This window comes from Gorilla gorilla, chromosome 1, assembly GCF_029281585.2.
Source record: "Gorilla gorilla gorilla isolate KB3781 chromosome 1, NHGRI_mGorGor1-v2.1_pri, whole genome shotgun sequence".
NCBI classification, from domain to species: domain Eukaryota; kingdom Metazoa; phylum Chordata; class Mammalia; order Primates; family Hominidae; genus Gorilla; species Gorilla gorilla.
The window spans coordinates 177,981,523-178,004,140 of record NC_073224.2 but is presented as its reverse complement, the minus strand read 5'-3'; the positions used below and the strand labels follow the sequence as shown (position 1 = coordinate 178,004,140).

The following is a 22,618-nucleotide window of genomic DNA, read 5'->3' as shown; positions in this document are numbered from 1 at the left end:
GATTCTACACTTGACTAGCACACAATTGTAAAGCTGTTTCAGTGGTCTCCATATCACAGGACAAACACTTGATCCAGTGGTGGCATTTCTGTGCACCTGCAGATGTTCCAGGGTCTTCTCCCTGCCCCAAAGAAGAGACTCAGGGGAGAACAATATTAGTCCCTTCCTCTAATGGTTCCCACCAGAGGACTGTGTGGCTTTTCTTTATGCCGTCATGGGGAAAACTTCTTTCTTCCTTAAGTCTCCATTTTTCTTAAAACAAACAAAAAGTTAAGTAGAAAAGAGCAGCTTGGTCACCAACTTAAGACTAACTTTAAAACTCAACATAACTATATCATGGAAACAAAAATCATGAGATTTTGTTTCCCCTAACATTATTTGGACTCCTATCTCCCAGGCATTTTTAGGAAACATCCACTTTTAAGGTAACAACCCCATTTTACATAAGAAATCTGGGTTCATAGAGGTTTAGTAATTGGTCCAAGGAATCAGAGATGTTAAGTGCCTCAGCTTGTGTTTGAACTTAATTGTGACCCTAACCCTTACCCTTCCTATTCTGCCACAAGAATGTGTGATGCTTCAGCCTCCCGAAGTGCTGGGATCACAGGCATGAAACACCGTGCCCAACCTCATTTCAGTGTCTTTCATAGCTAGTAGTTCATTACAGTTTTACATTTATTCTTGCACTAAATATTGTGTTTTAATTTTTTTGAGAAATGTGTCTACATCATATAGATTTTAAAATGTACCAACTTACAGTTTGTATTGATATACGGTCCATAATTTTATTTAAAAAACCTGTCTGCAGTTATTTTTCTCTTTTAGTTCTGTAATTTATTTTTATTTATTTATTTTTAGAGATGGGGGTCTTCCTCTGTAGCCCAGGCTAAAGTGCAGTAGTACAGTCATGGCTCAGTGTAGCCTTGATCTCCTGGACTTAATGATCCTCCCGCCTCAACCTCCAGAGCAGCCAAAATTATAGGCGCGTGCCACTATGCTGGGCTAACTTTTTAAATTTTTTGTACAAACGAGGTCTCGCTATGTTGCCCAGGCTTGTCTCAAACTCCTGGGCTCAAGCAGTCCTCCCAAAATGCTGGGATTATAAGCATGAGCCACTGTATCCAGCTTTGTAATTTATTTTCATCACCTATTTTTTCTCGTTAAGGTTTTAAAGAGCCTATCTTATTAATGTTTTCTAAGAAGTAGGTTTTAATTTCACTGAACTTCAGAATGCATTTTTATTTTGTTTTGTTTGTTGGTGATAGTTCTATATTCATTCATTAGTAGATGCCCTTATCTTTGCTATTTTCTGTCTTCTTATTTCTTTGCATTTGCTATGTATTTTTCCAATTTCTTAGTTATAATGCTTTTTTTTTAACTTTTCTTATTCTCTGGTAAATTCTTCAAAATTATAAAATTGCCTTCTAAGTTCTTCATTAGCTGTGTCTCTCAAGTTTGACATCTAGAATTATAATTTTTATTCAATTGTGAATACTGTATTTCTTAATTTTCTGTTTAAGATCTTGGGTTTTTTGCTAATATTAATTTATTTCTAAACCCCTGAGGTTTTTAAAGTCATCTTTTTATTGTTAATTTATAATTTTTTTGTTTTATTGCACTATATTTCAAGAACACAGCCTGTGTAATATTGAGTCTTTGAGAGCTATTGAAGTTTCTTTTATGGCCCAATATGCAGTCTGTTTCTGTACTTGTTCTGTGTGTGAGTTGCAAAAAATGTGCATTTTGTGTCTGTCAGTTGAAGAGTTCTCTTATATCTACTATTTTGAGTGTATTGTCTTGTTAAAGTTATCAACATCTTTTTTTTTAAAAAAAGATGCCTTATTACTTTCTGAGAGAGGTGTGTTAAAATTGGTGTTTCATGTTGTTTTCTTAGCTGCGATATCATTTCTTAACCGTCTTACCCTATAAGTCCAATAAACAAAGCAGATGAGAGCATAAGTGCTCTGGTTGAATCCGGGAGAAAAGGTCTTAAATGGAGCCTCCTCTCAACCCCCCATCCCTGGGGGACTCTATGGCACCTCTGCAGAACCCCTAAAATGGAATATTATTGCTGTAAACAGCCTATCAATTAACCTTTCAGTCTTATTTCTGATCACCCACCCACTAGTCCAAAGAATTTCCGTTTGCAGCCAACAGCTACCCATGTTCTCCTCCCCATCCCAACTGCGTTTTCCTCTTGCCATTTCACCCACCAAGATTCTTCTTCACATAATCAAATTCCATACCTTACTCAAGACTCTGCTTAAATTTTGCTAATTCCAAAAAATCTTTTCTAGCCATATCCCTTCTTGGAATTCTAAAAGCAATTACTGGGGCCAGACATGGTGGCTCACACCTGTAATCCCAGCACTATAAGAGGCCAAGACGGGCGGGTCACCTGAAATCAGGAGTTTGAGACCAGCCTGGGCCGCATGGCGAAACCCTGTCTCTACTAAAAATTTAAAAATTAGCTGGGTATGGTGGCGCACTCCTGTGATCCCAGCTACTCGGGAGGCTGAGGCACAAGAATCACTTGAACCTGGGAGGTGGAGGTTGCCCTGACCCAAGATCGCACCACTGCACTCCAGCCTGGGTGACAGAGCAAGACTTCATCTCAAAAAATAAAATAAAATAAAATAAAAGCAATTATTGGTAGCACAATTAATTTAGTATTTATTCACTGATCTAATTAACTAATAAGTTAGTAGTTATTCAGTGACCAGCAGTCGTAATGGTTGGGAATTTCAAAAATAATTGTAGTTGTTGAATATTTGTTGTGTTAACTTTATTTCTCCTGTTATGCTGTGTGAGCATCTTTACTGTAATGCATGTCTTACATGTCTCTATTCATTCAAGTACCCACACAGCATCTTGTTCTTGGTTGCCGACCAGCAAAAATGCCTTGTATTTATTCACTTCAATGTTAATATGACTTAACTCTTTTCCTATATAGTTAACAGTTTTGTGATCTTGCAAGTCCTTCATTTTACTGTATTTTGCTAAATGTGTTCATTATTATTAGTAACAAGCTTTGTTCAGTGAGAGTTCTTTAAGATTCTCTTCAAAATTCTTGTAAAGCAGATTTATTTTCATTCTAAAATAAGCCCCCCCTTGTGCTTTATTCTTTTATTATAAATTTATGCATAAAGTCGTTTTTACAAGTTTAAATTTATCTACTCACTTATAAAGCAGTGTTTGTTAAGTCTGGTAAAGTGATAGAGTGGACTGGGCTGTCTTCTTCCCCACTGTACCTTAAGACAAATGATTTGACTTGAGCTTTTAATTTGCAAGGTTCCCTCCTAAGGGCAGCAAATGTAATATAAGTGAAGCATTAGAATGAGCATTTAGGGTTCCAAGAGGGTCACAATCTACAAATTTGTTATTTAAAAGCTGATGAGATGATTGCTTCCAGCCATGGTAGTAGGCATGAAGCCTTTGAGTGTGGTGGCACACCTGGCCTGATCTTGTGCTCTGCGGGGCACAGCACATGCTTAAAGCAGTACCATCCTCACACTGATTTGTCAGTGTGGTTTTGCTGCACAGAACCAGCACAAGTGAGACATAGCCAGCCATCTCCTAAAACAGGTCCTTTTGACCCTAACATAGAGGTAGCAAAGTGAGACAGAAGATGGAATAAGAGAAGTATAGAATACCTATAAACTATGAGCCACTAAGCCCTTCAACATGTATGTTGTTTAATTTTCTCAACATCCATGAAATGGATAGTAACAATTCACAGATGAAGAAGTGGAACCTCATAGAGATAAAACAATGTATTCATTGTTAGATATTGAGTAAATGGTAGATTTGTGGAATGAATTCAAGTATGAAAGCTAAACCAACACCCTTAATTCCCCTTGCTTTTGCTCCCATAACCCAGCGTTATTTGGTACCCTTTGTATTAATATATATTAATGTAATTATTTAGAATTGTTTATTTTCTTTCCTACTGGACCATAAGTCCTAAGAGTAGAAACCATGATTGTTTTGTTCAGTGTTAAATCTCTAAGACCAAATACTTTGCTTGCCTCAAATCTGGTGCTCAGCTAATATTTTTGCTTCCCTTTTTAGTGCGGGTGGGTTGGGGCAGATAGGAAGGGGACCATGGTTTCTACCACTTTGTGTTGATTGACTTAGGTAAGAAAAGAGTCCACAGAAAGTCTAGGCCAGTGTGAACCTGAACAATCAGAAGGTCTTATGGGTGAGTGAAACCTCTTAGGAGGAAATAAAATAATTTTTAACTGTAACCTACATCTAAGGCCATGCATGACCTTAAGTACTTTCATTCTCAAAAATAAACTATTATAGAGCTTGGCACAGTGCCACGTACTAGTAGTTCCAGCTACTTGGGAGGCTGAGGCAGGGGGATCACTTGAGCCCAGGAGTTGGAGGCTGTAGTGTGCTATAGTCACACCTGTGAATAGCCACTGCAGCACTCCAGTCTGCGCAATATAGCAAGACTCTGTCTCTTAAAAAACAAAAAAAGGTACCATAGTTGAGAAATCACAGTAAGGATGGGGAAATGCTGACACCTCAATAATACAGATCAAGCTACTCTATTTAATTTTTAAAAAATTCTTTTAATAGAAAAAATCAGACAAAGATACGCAGATCTGCCTGGAGAACTGCACATTATTGAACTTGAAAAAGATAAGAATGGACTTGGACTCAGCCTTGCTGGTAATAAAGACCGATCACGCATGAGCATATTTGTGGTGGGAATTAACCCGGAAGGACCTGCTGCCACAGATGGACGAATGCATATTGGAGATGAACTCTTAGAGGTGAGAAGCATATGTTTTTAACTTATCTTTTGGTGAAGTGGATGGGTGCAGTGGATGTTGTATAGGAAAATGAGGTGAAAGGGAAGAATGATGTCAAATTATATTTCCTTCAACTATTTAAATGATTTAAAATCATTTTTCAAAACAAGAACAGAAATCAAACTGTTGTTTGCAAATGTTATTTGCTGCTTAAGTAAAAACTAATCTCACAGAATATTTTAGAAGTTCTTCAGTAAAATGTCATGGAAACATATTAAAACCTTTGTTTTTAATATCAATTTTTAAATATTCAAAATTAATTTGTATATTAACCTAATTTTGATAGTATTTATCAAAATTCTCTTTGGGTTTTAAATTAGTCATACATGTAACTGTTGTGGTTCTTCAGTTTTTCGGGGAGAAGTGGGGAAGATGTTAGAGCCAACAAGAGCCTGTGAACTTCTCAAAAATAATAGTTAATGTCTGTGAAGTTCAGGATATGGGTTAAGGCTACATAGGTTCTTTCTTTAGGAATAGAATAGACAAAAGAGAAGCTAAGAAGATGACTGATCCTCTTTTAATTACTCCAGATAATTTCATTAATAATCTGAAAAAGGTTATTCTTATTCTTCTACACTTAAATTTAAGGTATCTGTTCTGAGCTTATCTTAGTTTCATACTCTTTTGCTTGTTCATTCACTCATTCTTTCAGCTAACACTTTTGAGTGTCTATTAGGACCAGAAACAGAAAAAGAGATGAATACATCCGGTTCCTTCATTAGTGTAGCTCACAGTCTAGAAGAAGAAAACAGACGTGAAAAGATATTTATACTACAAAATGAGAAATGCAATAATGATGATGATGATGATGACAATAACAGCTAAAATATACCTGGTACCAAACACAACAACCTCTTTTACTGGTGAGATCACAAAGTAAATGATGGTGTTAGGATTCAATGGCAGGCAGTTTGACTTGTAGCTCTTTGTAAACCATTGTGCTTTAAAGCCTATTTGATAAAATATTCCAACTTTAGGACACTTAGGGGAGCTAAATCATGGAGACACTGAGTGTTAGACTGCTTACTTGAAATGAAGGCTTACTGATTTTGCATTTTACGATTTCCTCCTCAGACTCTGACTCAGAATAGAATTTACAGTCATCCATAATTTTACTTGCCTAATAATAACTACTGCCACAGCTGGCCAGGTGCAACAGGAAGACCATCACCATCAACTCTTTCTTCCAAACCTTGATTGCTTCTCCCCACTTAAAACCTGTTTCTGCAAAGAAGTCACTTCCAGGATTACTTTTCTTTTTTTGTTCTTTCATAATATAGCACCATGAATGGGACCCACATTGGGTCGTAACACTGACTAGCATAATCATTATATAAATAAAGTCAAAGATGACCTTATGTAACCAATATTATTCATTGCCTCAGTTTGTTTCCTTTGGCTTATGTTTAGAGACTTCCTCAGAGATGAGACAAAAGTGATGCTGATAGTGAAAATGATGAAAGTTAGAGCCAGTGTACTCAGTTATTGCTAGCACTGTGCGTATGCATTGTACATATTTGTATTCAGTATTCTTAAAAATCCTTTATGGTAACAACTATTATTATCTCCATTTTATGGATTAGAAACTGGGTAAATAATATACCTAATATTGCAGAACTAAGTGAATAAGTGTGGATAAGAACTCAGGCTTGCCAGACTCCAAGACCCGTGTTATAGCCACTAAAGTATACTATGTTCCCTGTGGGACTTTTTTTTTTTTTTTTTTTTTGAGACGGAGTTTCACTCTTATTGCCCAGGCTGGAGTGCAATAGCACGATCTCGGTTCACTGCAACCTCCACCTCCCAAGTTCAAGAGATTCTCGTGCCTCAGCCTCCCGAGTAGCCAGGATTACAGGCATGTGCCACCATGCCCAGCTAATTTTTGTATTTTTAGTAGAGACGGGGTTTCTCCATGTTGGTCAGGCTGGTCTCGAACTCCCGACCTCGGGTGATCCACCCGCCTCAGCCTCCTAAAGTGCGTGAGCCACTGGGCCTGGTCCCCATGGGACTTCTTTAACCAACCCAATTTGTTTAGATTCAGGAGATTCCTGATTTTTGATGCTTTAGTCTTCAGGGAATCCATGTATATTAAGTCACTCTGTTATGTTATACATATCTAGACAGAGATTTCCTGTCTTGCTTGGTACATGGAAATACTCCAAAGGCTATAATTTGGAGTATGAAGATTCTTGTTCTGTTCTTTCTACCTTATTAAGACTCAAGATGGAATGTCCTGTGATATCCAGACCAACAGGAGCATGGGTATTTTATTTCTCTGTCTGACATTTTATTAGACACTGGTAACAAATGAGCTGTGGCTGCAGAGTAATGAGAGTGTTTTACAGGTCAAACACAAAATTCAGCACTATGTATGTGGCAGCAAGCACTGGACTTGGAAGACCTACCGTAACTTGTCTCGATTCTTTTGGTTATTGGTTGTATTTCAGAAGTTGCTCAGCATAATGTATGTAAGAGGTAAAGAGTTTTCCTTCTCTTAGACAGCAGAACATCAACTGACATCAAATGTGTGAAGACTGTCCCCCACATACCAAGCAATTCTTCAGCTGACACCAACTGAGTATCCTATGATTCAATTCAATTCTGACACTAGGTACCTGGAGACAGCGTCAGTCCCACAAGTTAAGGGCTCAGTCCCACAACACTGTCTCCCACCACTTTAGAGGCTGTTTGCAATCCCAGGTTATGACCTGAACTTCTGACCAACCAGCTCTTAATTGGGAGTTCCCATGAACCCCTAACTCAGGTTTGATTAATTTGCTAAGGTGGCTCACAGAAGTCAGGGAAACAATTTACTTATATTTAGTCATAAAGGAAGTTACGAAGTTACAGGTGAACAACCAGATGAAGAGATAGATATACAGGTTGAGGTGTAAGTGAAGGGGAGGGCAGAGTTTCCATGCCCTGTCTGGGCGTGCTACCCACCAGACAGGTCCACGTGTTCAGCAAGCCAAGAGCTCTTCAAACCCCATAGTTCAGGGGTTTTTATTAAGGCTTCATCATGTAGGCATGAGCAATTATTACCTCATTCTCCCTGAGGTTCGGAACTGAACATTCCAAGCTTTTAGCTGTGGTTTGGTCCTTCTGGCAATCATCTCCCATTCAAGAACCCACCAAGAGTTGCCTCATTAGAACAAAAGACACTCTTGTCACCCAAGGAATTCCAAGGGATTAGGAGCTCTGTGTCAGGAACCCAGATCAGAGACCAAATATTAAAACAAGAGATGTACCTAACACCTAGCACCCCTGTTGCTCAGGAAATTACAAGGGTTTTAGGAGCTCTGTGCCAGAAACTGCAAGCAGAGAACAAATATATATTTCTGATTATATCACAATAGCACAGCATGGTGAATAGTTAACTGTTAATTAAAACAGACTTCCACTCCCTTAGAAACTTCCGGTATCTGTTTGCTAAGCTAGAGTCTGGAAGAACTCTGCTGGATAAAAAGTAACATTTTGCTTTATTGGACTCCTCCTATGCTTTCCTTTGACTTTCGGAATTTGGCCCTTTCATTGCAATTCAGCAATTTCATCTTCATTCAGAGATGGAATGAGCAAAAAGATTAAACATACCAATAACTTAACTCTCCATCACTCCACAAAGATTCTCTAGTTTAAAAAAAATGATAACGAATAAAAATATGTTGGAATATAGATTCTGGCATCATGTATCTTTGGCTAATTATTTATCTTCTCTAAGCCTCAGCTACCTCCTTTTTCAAATGGAGAAATTAATTCGTTCAGCAAATATCTTACTGTGCATCTGTCATATAGCAGGCGCTGTATGAACAAAGTGTAGATTCTCTACTGGTGAACAAAATACATAATACCTGCCCTCACAGAGCTTCCAGTCTAGTGATTGTACAGCATCAACCTCAGAGGGTAGTGTGGGAATTAATAAGAGTATCTGGTACATAGTAATACCTTAATACACTTCAGATTATTTTGATTTTATTCATAATTTTTTTTCAGCGTTGTATAGCTCAGTTCTTTTTAGTTCATTTATATTAATGCCTTTGTCTCTGAAAGTCTGTCCCATAGGGAAGTCATCTTTTTATTCCTTGATGGCTCTATGCAACATCCTGAAGAGCTGGGAGAATGGAAAAATGCATATACAGGATTCTTTTTTTTTTTCCCAAGACAGAGTTTCACTCTTGTTGCCCAGGCTGGAGTGCAATGGCGCCACCTTGGCTCACTGCAACCTCCGCCTCCCAGGTTCAAGCAATTCTCCTGCCTCAGCCTCCCAAGTAGCTGGGATTACAGGTGCATGCCACCACGCCTGGCTAATTTTTTGTATTTAGTAGAGACGGGGTTTCACTATGTTGGTCAGGCTGGTCTTAAACTCCTGATCTCAGGTGATCCACCTGCCTCAGCCTCCCAAAGTGCTGAGATTACAGGGGTGAGCCACCATGCCCAGCCCATATACAGGATTCTTAAGCATTTATAACCCATCTTCTCATTGGGCTTTAGGTCAGAGATGACAGAGAATTAAATTCATGTGAGAACCATTTCCCTGTTTTCTTTTTATAGCTCAGAAAAATTTTCAATTATTACTCTATGATATGTGAAGAATTTGTGTGTAGTATAATATCAAATCCAATGTGCTTTTGAGCTGAGTATAGGAAATTTATTTAATGATGAGTACCAAGAAAGCTAAAGCCAGTGTTATAATAGTTGTTCTTTGGATATTGCAGTGTGGTAGATTGTAGAAGTACACTGCATTATATGGGAAGCATTTGCAAGTGGGCTTTTAGATTATACCTATTGGGTTTCTGAGAGCAAATCATGAGTGGTTGCTTTACCCCCTGACACTGTTTATTTTTATCGTCTCTCCCTCAATTGAAGTAAAATGCTCAGTGTCTTGATTATTTTTATAACTTCATTATTTGCACATATTATTTATCATTATTGTTTTGTCTCTATGGTATGGCTTTGCTCACAGCCTCCTTTTAGTTATACTTGATCTTAATTCCTTCAGACCCTTAGATAAGGCTAATTTATAGAAAATAGCAAAAAGAGAGGTCGAGCATACCTTTTGGCTTCTTTGAAGCCAGAAACTCAGCTTCTTTTTGAGAGCCCTGTCCATGACACACTTTTGGTGTGACATTTGCTAGCAGTTTTGTTGCTGCGGGACTGCACCATTACAGTGGAAGAGCATTCAGCAAATTCTGTCCATCAATGGCTTGGTTCACATACAAAAGAAATTTTACATTAAGCCCCTAAAAGACAATATGATTAAATCTCAGCTTCTTTGCCCTTTACTTCCATGCTAGTAAGAGGGTTACTGAATTAATTTCAAAAGGCATTAACATATAATCACCATGTGGACTGGAATGAGACTTAACGCTAGAGTATTGGCTTTCCCAAAGCAATTAGTCCCGGAAAATGCACAGGCCTGAGCATGGGGCTGTCATATGAATATAGGATTCATTTATAATCTTCCTTTCAGTGCCAATGTAGGAAAAAAGAGTTGATGGTGCTGTGCAGGGAATTGGAGTGATTTGTCAGGTTCCAGAAGCAGCCAGAAGGAACAAAGTGGGTGGCACAAGAGGTGCACAATTGATTGGGCTAGTGTATTGAGCTGTGTTTTGTCTGGCTCCCAAGCCTTTTGAGATAGAAGAAGTATGCAGTACATTCCCTTTGTATCATTCACCTGAAGGATAACCCAAGTAAAATCCTGTCATTTTGCTTATGTGTAAAATGATATTTAAGAATCATGAAAAATCAAAAGCATGAATGTGTCCCATATTTGTCAGGGATAAAGACATAGAGCTACAGGTAATCTCAGATCTCCGTGTCCAGTAATATTTATTTTATAAGAGAAAAAACCGAAACCATAAAAGTTAAATGACTGGCCCAGGTATACATGCAGCTGCTTCATGCAAAACTCCTGCCAGGAGCCCTTACCAGCACCACTGTCTTAGCAGTTTATCCCTGACTTTCTGCTTGCTGCCAGTGAATTGTTTTTGAAATCTTTTGGAAAACTTAGATGTGTTTGGAAGTACAGTAGAGTAGTTAATAAATCACTAGCTTCTGCGTATGTATGGATAAGATTACTTATAATTTATAGTCAGAAGCTTCTGTCATCTAGATTGGCTTTTTTAGATTACCATACATGGATGCAATTTTATGAAGTGTGTTTCTTAATGAAATAACTATGCCCTCAGAGACCTCATGTAATAAAATATCCCATTATAGAAACAGTAGTTTGAGGAACAGGAAGAAGAACAAAGAATTAAAAATTGCAAGAAAGTAACTTTTCCTGTAGCTTTATTAATAGAGATAGGTTCTTTTTTTCTTTTCTTTTTTTTTTTTGAGATGGAGTCTTGCTCTATCACCCAGGCTGGAGTACAGTGGCACAATCTTGGCTCACAGCAGCCTCTGCTTCCTAGGTTCAAGTGATTCTTGTGCCTCAGCCTCCCGAGTACCTGGGATTACAGGTGCACACCACCATGCCCGGCTAATTTTTGTATTTTAGTGGAGACGGGGTGTCACCATGTTGGCCAGGCTAGTCTCGAACTCCTGACCTCAAGTGATCTGCCCGCCTTGGCCTCCCAAAGTGCTGGGATTACAGGGGTGAGCCACTGCACCTGGCCAGAGATAGGTTCTAAATAGCTAAAAGTGTAAAAATAAATTGATCAAGTGTTCGATTGTAGCTATGGTTTCACTAATACTAAATACTATTCACTAATACTAAAATATTACACTTTAGTATGTGATTTGCTGTATGTCAATATTGTATCTCAAAGCTATTAAAAAATGAGTGATTAAACCTGACACAAATACATATTGTAAGCAAGCCCTGAATATGACCTTCCCATATGCAGAGCCAAAGTCACCTCATTTTGTTACTCATAAGATGATCTGCAACCCGGTTCACAACTCTAAAAGTCGCCAGAAGACTGTGGTGCTGGCTGAGTGGTCAGCCTCACACACTAAGTGCAGTCCTCTGGTCGTTACAGCATTGTAACCAATAGTTATCTGTGTCTTGCTAATCATGTTCCTTAAGTAATCAGTTGTGTTATACTCAGTTTCAATTACAAAAGACTTGCTCATTAAAAGAAATTGAGAGTGAGGTTAGGGTGCTGAATAGGGAATTGAGCTAACATTGAGTATTTAACTATTTGCCTGGCAGTAGGCTGTGTTTTTAAGTTATTTGAGTTCTGGATTAATAATGATCCTAGAAGGTAATATGTGAATTCATTACCGTTTTGTATTAATAGTTTTAGTAGATAAAGATTAATGCAGTTTATCCAGTACTAGTTTAAAACACCCAAGATAGTTTCTCACAATACAATTCTATGCTATTCTTATCTTCTTAGTTTTTTGTGTATGCGGTTTTTTGTTTTGTTTTGTTTTAAAAAAAAAAAAGACAGGGTCTAGCTCTGTCACCCAGGCTGGGGTGCAATGGAATGATCATAGCTCACTGTAACTTGAAACTCCTGGGCTCAAGTGATCCTCGCTCCTCAGCCTCCTGAGTAGCTAGAACTATAGGTGCATGCCACTGTGCCCAGCTTTTATATATATATATAATAATATATTATATATATTATTATATATATATTATATATATAATAATATATTATATATATTATTATATATATATTATATATATATTTTTTTCTTTTTGAGAAAGAATCTCACTCTGTCACCCAAGCTGGAGTTCAGTGGCATGATCTCGGCTCACTGCAACCTCCACCTCCTAAATTCAAGCTATTCTTCTGCCTCAGCCTCTCGATGAACTGAGATTATAGGCATGCGCCATCAGGCCTGGCTAATTTTTTTTTGTATTTTTAGTAGAGATGGGGTTTCACCATGTTGGCCAGGCTGGTCTCGAACTCCTGATCTTAAGTGATCTGCCTGCCTCCGCCTCCGAAAGTGCTGGGATTACAGGCGTGAACCACTGCGCCTAGCCCAGCTAATTTTTATTTTATTTGTTGTAGAGTCAAAGTCTTTCTGTATTGCCCAGGCTAATCTCCAACTCCTAGGCTCAAGCAGTCTTCCCACCTCAACCTCCCAAAGGGCTGGAATTACAGATGTGAGCCACTGTGCCCAGCCTGTCTTTTAAAAATTTAATGCCACTTTGAATTAATTAAAAGTAGAATGTAGTTAGTGAAATTATATTCATCACTTAAGAACCAAAGAAGAAGAAAATTTATTTTTTGAGCTTGTTCTTGCACTAGGAGAGCTTGTCTGAACTTCATAATTAAAGACCTTTACCCTTCAGTTCCTTCATAGAGTTAGAGTTTTATTTTCCAACTGCAGGAACTATTACGTAAAACCTAGTTCGTATTGGTTGGCCTCATTCTTTTCTGTTTCCTGCTATGAAGTCTTTGAGCTCTATTTCTGCCATTTTTGTTTCTGACTATGGCTTGTTAGGGGAAGAGTTAAATTATTTAGTCATACTTCCTTATGCCACTGAAATATTGAGGCCAAAAATCCATATTCTTGTCTTGGAGGAATGACAATCGTTTATTTTTTATTACTGCAGTCCTCATTATTGCTCACACAAAAGCTTTATGTGTGGTCTCTCCAGTGAGCCAAATTATCTTAAAATTATGGAAAGTGCCATGAAAATAGAAAGTAAAAATGATGATTGAAGAAGCAGATTACTGAAGAAATCTGTTTAAAAAAAAATAGCGACAAGAATGTATGCTGGGGAAGAAATTTATGGAAGGAGTAATTTTCAGCAGTGCCTCTCTCGACTCTTCTTTCTGCGGTTTTCCCCCATGTCTTCCATAACCTATTGGGATTGTTCTCTGGGCCTCCATTTCCTCCTTTGTCCAGCGCTTTCCCAACTTCCTTCCTGTCCTATGGATATTGTAGTGACTGTACTGAAATGCAGCCTGGAAAAATATGCTCTTAGAATTGAGAGAAGTTTTCTTATATTAGCCTTTTGTATTTTACTTTATTTGTATATTTTCTGCCCCATTAACAGTATATAAGAGAGGCACTTTGGGAGGCTGAGGCGGGCAGATCACCTGAGGTCAGGAGTTCAAGACCAGCCTGGCCAACATGGTGAAACCCCATCTCTACTAAAAATACAAAAATTAGCCAAAAATGGTGGTACACAGCTGTAATCTCAGCTACTCGGGGGGCTGAGGCACAATAATCATTTGAACCCAGGCGGTGGAGGTTACAGTGAGCTGAGATCACACCGTTGCACTCCAGCCTGGGTGACAGGGTGAGACTCTATCTCAAAAACACAAACAAAACAGAAACCAGTATATAAGAGAGACCGTTCCACTCCTTCCACCCCAAAAGCTAGCAAATACTGGATATTATAAGATCTCAGGCAACCTGATAGGTGAAAGTTTTGTCATTAGAGAAAGTTTTTCACACATATACATATACGGTTAAGGAAGAAAGTAGTACTGTGCTGAGGTGAGGCAGAGTTGTGGTTTTTGTTTTTGTTGTTTTTTTGGGGTTTTTTTAGGCAGAGTCTTGCTCTGTCACCCAGACTGGAGTGCAGTGGTGTGATCGCAGCTCTGCAACCTCTGCCTCCCAGGTTCAAGCAATTCTCCTGCCTCAGCCTCCCGAGTAGCTGGGATTACAGGCGCCTGCCACCATGCCCGGCTAATTTTTGTATTTTTAGTAGAGATGGGGTTTCGCCATATTGGCCAGGCTGGTCTCGAACTCCTGACCTCAGGTGATCCTCCCGCCTCGGCCTCCCAACGTGCTGGGATTGCAGGTGACAGCCACCATGCCCAGCCTAGAGTTTTTTTTTTTTTTTAATACTTTAAGTTTTAGGGTACATGTGCACAATGTGCAGGTTAGTTACGTATGTATACATGTGCCATGCTGGTGTGCTGCACCCATTAACTCGTCATTTACATTAGGTATATCTCCTAATGCTATCCCTCCCCCTCCCCCCACCCCACAACAGTCCCCAGAGTGTGATGTTCTCCTTCCTGTGTCCATGTGATCTCATTGTTCAATTCCCACCTATGAGTGAGAATATGTGGTGTTTGGTTTTTTGTTCTTGCGATAGTTTACTGAGAATGATGAGTTCCAGTTTCATCCATGTCCCTACAAAGGACATGAACTCATCATTTTTTGTGGCTGCATAGTATTCCATGGTGTACACGTGCCACATTTTCTTAATCCAGTCTATCATTGTTGGACATTTGGGTTGGTTCCAAGTCTTTGCTATTGTGAACAGTGCCGCAATAAACATACGTGTGCATGTGTCTTTATAGCAGCATGATTTATAGTCCTTTGGGTATATACCCAGTAATGGGATGGCTGGGTCAAATGGTATTTCTAGTTCTAGATCCCTGAGGAATCGCCACACTGTCTTCCACAATGGTTGAACTAGTTTACAGTCCCACCAACAGTGTAAAAGTGTTCCTATTTCTCCACATCCTCTCCAGCACTTGTTGTTTCCTGACTTTTTAATGATTGCCATTCTAACTGGTGTGAGATGGTATCTCATTGTGGTTTTGATTTGCATTTCTCTGATGGCCAGTGATGGTGAGCATTTTTTCATGTGCCTTTTGGCTGCATAAATGTCTTCTTTTGAGAAGTGTCTGCTCATGTCCTTTTTGATGGGGTTGTTTGTTTTTTTCTTGTAAATTTGTTTGAGTTCATTGTAGATTCTGGATATTAGCCCTTTGTCAGATGAGTAGGTTGTGAAAATTTTCTCCCATTTTGTAGGTTGCCTGTTCGCTCTGATGGTAGTTTCTTTTGCTGTGCAGAAGCTCTTTAGTTTAATTAGATCCCATTTGTCAATTTTGGCTTTTGTTGCCATTGCTTTTCATGTTTTAGACATGAAGTCCTCGCCCATGCCTATGTCCTGAATGGTAATGCCTAGGTTTTCTTCTAGGGTTTTTATGGTTTTCAGTCTAACGTTTAAGTCTTTAATCCATCTTGAATTAATTTTTGTATAAGGTGTAAGGAAGGGATCCAGTTTCAGCTTTCTACATATGGCTAGCCAGTTTTCCCAGCACCATTTATTAAATAGGGAATCCTTTCCCCATTGCTTATTTTTCTCAGGTTTGTCAAAGATCAGATAGTTGTAGATATGCGGCGTTATTTCTGAGGGCTCTGTTCTGTTCCATTGATCTATATCTCTGTTTTGGTACCAGTACCATGCTGTTACTGTAGCCTTGTAGTATAGTTTGAAGTCAGGTAGTGTGATGCCTCCAGCTTTGTTCTTTTGGCTTAGGATTAACTTGGTGATGCGGGCTCTTTTTTGGTTCCATATGAATTTTAAAGTAGTTTTTTCCAATTCTGTGAAGAAAGTCATTGGTAGCTTGATGGGGATGGCATTGAATCTATAAATTACCTTGGGCAGTATGGCCATTTTCACGATATTGATTCTTCCTACCCATGAGCATGGAATGTTCTTCCATTTCTTTGTATCCTCTTTTATTTCATTGAGCAGTGGTTTGTAGTTCTCCTTGAAGAGGTCCTTCACAAAAACTAACAAACAGAAAGGACGTGACAGCCCAGAGTTTTTAAAGCTGACACTTGAGTTGGGTTTTTCTCTTTAGTAAAAAAATAATGAATGAGAATTGGGTGCTGGGTTTTGTTTTGTTGTTTTAGTGGTGGCAGGGAAGCTAGGGATGCGGGTGATTAGGATGAGTATTACAGAGGTAGCAGGAGTCCCATAGCACCAAGTTCCATCTTCTTGTTACCCATTCCAGAGGCCCCGAACCTACCTAGAGGCTTTGGGATCAGGAGGCTTGAGCTTGGATTCTGGCTCTGCCACCTCCTTACCTAGAACCCCTTTGTAAGTCACTGAGTTTGTGAGTCTCAACGTCGTCATTACAAAAGTACAGGAACACCAACCTTCTCTTTCATGGTGGGTAGTGTGGCAGTACTGGACTCTGGATGAGTTATACTTTAAAAGCTATCAACTGTATATCATGTAATCCTGCCCCTACAGGACTGATTCACTAACAAGATAACTGTTTAAAAGAAAGAAAAAGAGAGCGGGCGCAGTGGCTCACACCTGTAATCCCAGCACTTTGGGAGGCTGAGGCGGGTGGATCATTTGAGGTCAGGAGTTTGAGGCCAGCCTGGCCAACATAGTGAAACCCTGTCTCTACCAGAAATACAAAAAAATTAGCCGGGTGTGGTAGTGCACGCCTATAATCCCAGCTACTTGGGAGGCTGAGGCAGGAGAATCACTTGAACCCGGGAGGCAGAGGTTGCAGTGAGCCAAGATCGTGCCACTGCACTCTAACCTGGGCAACAAGAGCGAAACTCTGTCTCAAAAAAAAAAAAAAAAAAAGAGAGAGAGAGAGAAACTGGAGTTGGAAGGGAGCACAGTTAGGGAGTGATAGAGTGCTTTGATGACTGAATGGGTTTTTCACTATGTCTATACAAGGGACAAGTGAAATACTTTGAAGGCAAGAGAAAAGATTTCTAGCAACAGAGAGAATTGAGGTGGGGTTCTAATTAGATCAGCTGTTTTTATGAAAAGGAGCAAACATTAAGCATTCCTAGTTTAGGGAAAGTCTTGACTGGTAGCATATATCAATGTTCTTAGAAGAATAAATTCCTGGTCATTGGTCACCAGTCCTGTCTGCTTAGGTGGCTAATAATACCATTGATAGAGTTAGGCTGTAATATCTCAATGTCCTAGGAAACCATGATTCCTCTGTAATATAAGAGGTGGATTATACTGTGCTTTCATTCATTTATTCTTTCCTTTGCCATGCAGCTAATGGGAAATTACCTATAGTCACCTACTTCGTTTGGTCAAGTGAAACAGCTTGTGGCAATTGGAGCAACTTCCACAGGAGTATTCAAAATTAGAACAACACAGAAACATATTTCTCTATTTTCTCGAAGTCAGTATTTTTCAAAAATATGTCAGGGTTTAGAATTCAAAAGGATATCTTACTCTTTTCCCAATATAACAAATTTAGACAGATGTGTGAGCTGCATATTACTATTATGCTGCCTTTAGAATGTATTTCAATTTAATTAGTTTTGTTTGAGAGAAAATAAATCTCTCATCTTTAAGCCTTTTAAATGAATGTGATCCTTTGGAAACATTATACTTCACAAGAAATAGATTAAATTGCAGCTGTGGAAGATCTTACTTCAGCACTGCAATTTCCATTAAACTGAGTCCTTGAAACCTGCTCCTTTGCCCAAGGTATTAAGAAGTGGCTGCTCATTGTACACTATTTTGTCTTTTCCAAGGAAAAAATTAATGTGATAATTTATTCAGAAGTCTTTTTTCATTATTGTGAAATTGTGTTTCACCTGAGTTTCAGGCATCTGCCCTGTGCCATTCCCTAGCCTGGTACTCCTTTCCTCCCTTTGGTTCTCCCATCTGTAAAGTGGGAGCAATGGTTTGGAAAGTGGGCATCTTCTTCATGGGGGCCAGTGCCCAAGATTTTTGGAAAGAAGAAACTACCTCTATTATCTCTGTCAGTCTACTTCTCTCCTCCCCACCCCGAAAGCTACACTGTAAAAGTACCTGTGGTTCCTACAGAGAGACCTTGAGTTTCACACCTGCGTGCCTTTCATATGCTTTTCCCCAGTCATGGAGTCCTGTTGCCACTCACTTCCCCTGTGCCTGCTAAGCTTCTGTCCAAATATCTGTCTACTGGTTCTTAAGAGCAAACTACCCAACTCCAAGATGAGACAATTGCTGCTTGTTTTATGCCTACACACATCATATGGCAATGCAATTATTTGTTTCCAAAACCATGTCACTTACAGAGTACCGGATCCTTGAGGGCAGCAACCGTATCTGACTAAATAAAGTCATTTCTACAAAGTGACTTTCAGAGAATCTGGTACCTAGAATACAGTGTTTAATACATGGCAGCTATGATGACAATGGTAATGAAAATTCCTGTATCCTCATCACTTATGCAATGATTGTTAAGTGAATAAATGGGTGAATATTCAACATACCTATTATACTTTTATTGGAATATTTCTTGGTCTGGGGTTTCTACTTTGTGAGCCCTATAAATTGGAATTCTGATTTCATAGGACTAAAAATGAGTTACTTATACTATGGCTTTTTTTCACCCCGAGTAAATACCCTTAGGGAATGTTTTTAATTAATAAGCTTTTAAACTGAAAGATATTTTGGCTATAAGTTCTGATTCTAGATGTGTTATGTTGGTCAAATTTCTTAAACTCACTGTGCCTCAATTTCTCCATCTATATAATGATGTAACCATGCAGTTCTCTACTGGTTTGAGTGAGACAAGTAATGTATTAGGCATGTGTGCACATGTATGTGTGTGTGCCTTCTATGTTGTAAGCATTTATTAAATGGTACTATTATAGTTATAAAATGTCAATATAGAAAAACAAACTGAAAATCACCTTAAATCCCACCAGCGATATGATCATTGCTGACATTTAGTAGAGATATTCACAGAACTTTCTTTAAACCCACACAGAAACTTTTACATGAATGAAAATAATGTGGTAAATAGGTTGCATGAAATTTGTTATTTTCTTCACTCTGCATGCAGTGTTTTCTTTCTATGACAATGCATCTACATCTGTATCATCCTCCCCTACCTCCATTTAATACCACAGTTTTTCATTTATTAATATACGATTATTAGTATAATTGTTTGTTGGTTAATATGTAGTTTTTTTTCACTTTTTCTCTTTTAAAAGAATAGCCATGAGAGGGATGACTGGGTTTTTAAATTTTTTAGGATTTTTTTTTTTTGAGACATAGTTTCACCTGTCACCCAGGCTGGAGAGCAGTGGCGTGATCTCAGCTTACTGCAGCCTCCACCTCCAGAGTTCAAGCTCTTCTTGTGCCTCAGCTTCCTGAGTGGCCAGGCTGGTCTCAAACTCCTGACCTCAAGTGATCCACCCACCTTGGCTTCCCAAAGTGCTAGGATTACAGGCGCCCAGCCTAGGATAAATTCTTAGAAGTGGAATTATTAGATTAAAAGTTAAAAAAATATTCAATATGATGTGGTTGGTTTTTTTTTTTTGTCTGTGTGTTACATTCAGTAAAAGAGTTTATTAAAGAAAAAAAGTTGGGCCAGGCACAGTGGCTCATACCTGTAACCTCAGCACCTTGAGAGGCTGAGATTAGAGGATTGCCTGATCCCAAGAGTTCAGGACCACCCTGGGCAAGATAGCAAGACCTTGTCTCTACCAAAAAAATTAGCCAGGCGTGGTGGCACACACCTGTAGTCCTAGCTACTTGGGAGGCTGAGGTGGGAGTATTCCTTGACCCTGGGAGTTAGAGGCTTCTAGGCTACAGTGAGCTATGATTGTGCCGCTGCACTCCAGCCTGGACAACAGAACAAGACCCTGCCTCTTTAAAAAAAAAGTAAATTACAGAGAAGGACTCTCAGATTTAATTATCACCAATTCAAATTACATGAATTTCAACTCAGTTCTTTAATAATAATTTGTCACTTTTCATAATCAATCCTTCTGCTTTAATAAAATTGTGGGTGGGGTATTGTTAGGTATAATATATTATGACATGATATTCACACCTCAGGCAAGTCTGTTACTTGAGCTAAACTTTAATTTTTATGTAATTAATATTTCCATTCCTAGCTTAAGTTAATTAACTTTTACTTCCAATTTGGCAGGGTTTTTTAGTAGATTTAATTGAGCTGCTCTTCAGTATAAATTTCTTTTCTTTTTTTGTTCTGTTTTGTTTTGTTTTGTTTTTTGAGACGCAGTCTCGCTCTGTTGCCCCAGGCTGGAGTGCAATGGCGCAATCTCGGCTCTCTGCAACCTCCATCTCCCAGGTTCAAGGAATTCTCCTGTCTCTGCCTCCCAAGTAGCTGGGATTACAGGCGCATGCCACCACACCCTACTAATTTTTTCTATTTTTAGTAGAGACAGGGTTTCACCATGTTCCCCAGGCTGGTCTCGAACTCCTGAGCTCAGGCAATCCACCCGCCTTGGCCTCCAAAAGTGCTAGGACTACAGGCATGAGCCACCGTGTTCAGCCCAGTATAAATTTCTATTCATGTTAGTTGAACTATAAAAAATTAACAGTATTTGAAAACCTATCACTTCATGATATTTTTGAATAGTTAATTTTATTGAAACAAATCTCATTAAAGATCTCTAAAGTGAAAGTTTGTATAGTATAACAAAAGGATTTGAATTCATTTACTTTTGCTGAATTTTCACTGGATTAACCCTAATTCTACTTCTGCTAGGTTAATGTTATAATTAAGTATCCCATCTCTGGTACATAAATATAAGAAGACCTACCTCATATCAGATTGTCTTCCCCCACTACAGTAGTTGAAACCAGTCTATAAGGGGAAAAGTCAAACACAATGAAAATCCGTTATAATATAGTTTAGAAGCTTTGCAAATACAGTCAGGCCTTAATGGCAGGGATACATTTCTGAGAAATGCGTCACTGAGTGATTTTGTTGTATGAATGTCATAAAGTGTACAACCTAGATGGTGTGGCCCACTCCACACCTAGGCTATATGGTATAAGGCTATTGTTCCCAGGCTATAAACCTGGGCAGCGTGTTACTGTACTGAATACTGTAGGCAACTGTAACAAAATGGTAAATATTTTTATATCTAAACATAGAAAAGGTACAGTAAAAATATGGTATTATAATTGTATGTGACCACCATTATGTATGTGGTCCATCCTTGACTGAGGCATTATTATGTGGCACCTGACTATAGAGGTTTTTCTCATTTGAGGCTGTTATCTTCAGTATCCAGAGCTACTATAATTTGCTACTGAACGACATTTTATTGAGTTGGAAATTCAGAACCTGGGAAAAAATGAACTCACCCCTAAGGTAAAATATTACTGTCTTTCAGGGACTAGGCATCATGAAGCTGAGACAGAAGTTACTAGAACTATCTGGAAGACCTCAGAAGGCCCACTTTGTCAGTAATCAGATGAGGAAGCTAAAAACAGACAGGAAAACCAGAATTGTAGGTCAAGAGCATAGAAAGCTCCTTTGGACAGAAAGCTTTTTCCCTTTTTCTTTTTTCTTCTTTTGTATCTTTTTGAATGCCAAGGCAAATTACTGAACATCTGAAAGAGCACAAGACTAGGAGATGGAAAGAGGTATGTCAGTTAGATTTACAAATTAATATTTAGAATTAGCAGGAGCTTAAGAAACCATATCAATGAATACTTAGAATTAATATTTAGAATTAGCAGGAGCCTAAGAAACCATATCAATGAATACTTTTTGGTTGCAAAGAACAGAAATTAGTTCAAATAATTGTCCCAGTCAGCTTGGGCTGACCATAGACATCTATTCCTCACTGTTCTAGAGGCTGAGAAGCCCAACATCTAGATGCTGATTAATTTGATTCTTGTTGAGGGCTGTCTTCCTGGTTTGCAGACAGTGTTCCTGCTGTATGCACACACATGGTGAAGGGAGAGATTATGTCTCTTAGTGTAAAGGCACTAATTTCCTCTATGAGGGCTCCATCCTCATGACCTTGTTACTTCCCAAAGGCCCCACGTCCAAATACCATCATATTGGGAATTAAGGCTTCAACATATGAATTTGCAGAGGGACATAAAAATTCAGCCCATAGCAATAACTTCACCAAAAAAGTAGAATCTATTGTAATGGTGTGAATCCCTCCTGGAATCTGAAGATCAGGATGCACCAGGGCTTTGGGAAATGATGGCTTTTCCAGTCCCTTCATCTGTGTGGCAGAATATGGACATCTCACAGAAGTTTAATGAACATGTAAAAAAGTTAGCTGTGTCTCAGCTCCAATTTAAAATCCCCTAAAGAGAGAATCTTGGTTGTCCTAGCCTATGTTATATGCTCCTCAGCTGTGGCCTGGAGTGTCATGACAAGCAA

At 38.8% G+C, this 22,618-nt stretch overlaps 1 protein-coding gene across 8 annotated transcripts in view; it reads left to right on the top strand.

The window, feature by feature from the left end:
* Window positions 1-22,618, top strand: part of PATJ (PATJ crumbs cell polarity complex component) — a 415,136-nt gene that overhangs the window by 243,764 nt on the left and 148,754 nt on the right. For all 8 annotated transcript variants that reach the window (XM_055362067.2, XM_063698171.1, XM_055362138.2 and 5 more), the window contains one exon: window positions 4,588-4,784. In XM_055362067.2, the coding sequence (XP_055218042.2) occupies window positions 4,588-4,784 (197 nt within the window). The remainder of the gene's footprint in view (window positions 1-4,587; window positions 4,785-22,618) is intronic.